The 2,847-nt window shown below is 34.4% G+C and overlaps 1 protein-coding gene across 1 annotated transcript; it reads right to left on the bottom strand.

Moving 5' to 3' along the window:
* Positions 1–542: 542 nt before the first annotated feature.
* LOC110115793 lies at positions 543–2,318 on the bottom strand. The gene is made up of 2 exons (XM_020849163.1): positions 1,841–2,318; positions 543–1,576 (listed from the first exon to the last, which is right to left on the bottom strand). Exons 1-2 carry the CDS (start codon positions 2,316–2,318, stop codon positions 543–545), a joined length of 1,512 nt encoding a protein of 503 aa, XP_020704822.1.
* Between the last annotated feature and the right edge of the window lie 529 nt (positions 2,319–2,847).

Raw genomic sequence — 2,847 nt, 5'->3', positions numbered from 1 at the left:
CTGAAAATCAAACGATCTGAGCCTTCTCAAAGCTATTTTAACACCCAGGTAATTTATCTCTTTCATCTCTTTGAAACCCAATTCCTTCTTAATATGTTTCTTCATATAAAGCTTAACCATTTTCCCAAATATGATCTGGGATTTGGAAGCATTAATATTCTATCCTGACCAACTGCAGAAATTGGAGATAATGATTTTTAGTTCATGAGCTGCTAATGAAGATGCTTTGGAAAATATTAATACATCATCTGGAAAAAAGAAGATGTGTTATTCTTTGATTTCTGGGTGTTAAACAAACTCCCAATTGATGGCCTCTTTGATTTATTGCAAGAGAAAGAAGTTGAAAACACATTATGAACAAATATGGAGATAGTGGGCAGCCTTGCCGAAGCCCACTTCCAGCTTTAATCCAATTGGAGAGTTTCCCATTTAAGATGATTGAGAATCTGACATTCATGACACATTCCATAATGACCTTGCAAATGGAAGTAGGGAATTTGTAAGTTTTTAAGACTTGAAGCAATGAAGGCCATTCCATATTATCAAAACCTTGTTCCATATCTAATTTTATAGCCATTAAATCTCTTGTCTTTAGAAGTCTTGAACTTGTTGAAGATTTCTTGAGAAAGTAAGCAATGATCGGACATGGATCTCCCTGACATGAAAGCAATCTGTTCTTCTGAGATTAATTTGGAGATACAGAGTTTTATTCTATTAACAAGCATGGTTGCAACCAATTTGTAGGAGGTTTGACATAAACTTATTGGTTTGAAATTTGAAGGAACAGTCGGATGCTTGATTTTGGGGATTAATACTATTAAAGTATCCTTCCAATCATCAATCATGTAACCAGATTTAAAGAATTTGTCTACTGCTCTCCAAGTTGAATCTTTTACAATATTCCAAAAATTTTGAAAAAAAACAGGCGAAACACCATCTAAGCCCGAAGATTTATTCCTTCCTTGCTGAAAGACAGCAGTTTTAAGCTCTTCTTCAGTGAAATCAGAGCTTAACAATTTAATGTCCAGATCATTGAGCTTTTTATCTTCAGGGAAATGAGGCCAATTATCTAAATTGCAGTTTTTAGAATACCATTTTTTCTCAAAGAATCGCTGAAAAACAGCTGAAATCTGCTCAACATCTTCTACCAATATATTCTCATCATTCTTGATTTGTCTAATAAGATTTCCATTTCTCTTTGCTAAAGCAAAATTGTGAAAGAAATTTGAGTTAACATCCCCTTCTTCATGCCATCTAACTTTGGCTCTTTGATTCCACCATGTAGATAGTCTTTTCAAGGTTATGTTGAAATCATTAACTTTAGATCTAAGTAATTTCAGTTTTTCATCTGATAGCCCACCAAGAGATGATTCCTCCAGCTGAAGATTAGAAATTTCAATTTTTAGCTCTTCTTTAAGAGAGTTGAGACATTTGCATTTGCTCCTACTCCAAAAGTAAAGAGACCTCAAAGATCTTTTAAGTTTCTTTTGTAGAATCTCCATATCATTTCCATAGTCACTTTTCCTCCAAGCATTAGAAACAATGCTTTTAGCAGCAGGATAAGAATTCCAGGTTTCTTCATATCAGATAAAATGAGACTTAAATTGAGAATCCATCAATTTGAAGGCTATTGGACAATGGTCTGAAGCAATTCTTGCCAGGTGTTTGACATGAGCCAAAGGAACTTCTTGGAGAGCAGCGGTATTGAGAAGACATCTATCAAGTCTTTCCCATATTCTCAAATTCCCTTCCTTGTTGTTGCACCAAGTATATTTAGGACCAATGGTACCTATATCATGAAAATCATTGTTAGTCATAAACATTTTCATTTCTTGAGTACCTTTAGAGAAAAGGAATCTCTTTCCCCCTCTCTTATCATCATTGGATAATAAACAATTGAAATCCCCTCCAATAATTGAAGGAATGTCTTCTATTGTTGCCTTTTCAATCATCTCCCAAAGATTCCTCCTTATCCGATAGTCTTTGTTTGCATATACAGTTCCCACCATCCAATTGCCAAATAGAGGAGATTTGAGCATGCCAATAATAGCTTGAGATGAGTGATCCAATACTTCAAAAGAAATTATGTTCTTGTTCCACAAAGTAATGATTCCACCTGAATTGCCTTCAGAAGGATGGTGAAAGAAGTCCCAATCTTTACCAATAACTTTATCAACATCAGTTCTATCAAGATTAGTGATTTTGGTTTCAACAAGACCAATAAAACAACCTTCATTATCTTTTACTATCTCCTTGAGATAGAGGGAAGCCTCCTTCTTATTGGCCCCCCTACAGTTCCAGAAATTAAGGGAAGTCATAGATGCTAAGGAGGGTGTACATCCCCACCTTTCTTTTTGTTTTTGTTCAATCCTCTTCTGCTCTTAAAGAGATTCTCAACGGGACCCAAATCTCTGATTTCTTTTGATAATTTTACTTTCCCTGATGTTATTTTGATTATATCTTCAGCTTAACCTGTAATAGCATCATTTGTTTTCAACAAATTTTGATTGTTTGAATTCTCCGGAGAAGCAAACTGAATAGCTTTTGGTACCAGAATTTTTGTTTGAATATGTTCCTCAACACTAGCATTTTCCAATATATCTTCCTTGATTGTTTCATCAAGTGTTTCTTCAAGAGCACTGAAATTGTTCTGTAGACATATATCAGAGTTGTTAAAGGTAATACCTCTAGTATCAGGATTTTGTTCAGCAACCATGCAATGTTCTTCAAAAATTTCTCCTTCTTCTAAGGTGGAATCAATCTGTATTGGGACATTATTCAGATTAACAGGTTTCCAAATTTTAGATTTATGATTTCTGATTTCAGAATTCTGTTTTGAAAAATTTT

The sequence above is a fragment of the Dendrobium catenatum genome, unplaced genomic scaffold (assembly GCF_001605985.2).
Source record: "Dendrobium catenatum unplaced genomic scaffold, ASM160598v2 fragScaff_scaffold_1482, whole genome shotgun sequence".
NCBI classification, from domain to species: domain Eukaryota; kingdom Viridiplantae; phylum Streptophyta; class Magnoliopsida; order Asparagales; family Orchidaceae; genus Dendrobium; species Dendrobium catenatum.
Note: the sequence above shows the minus strand (reverse complement) of the source record. Positions and strands in the feature narration are given on the sequence as shown.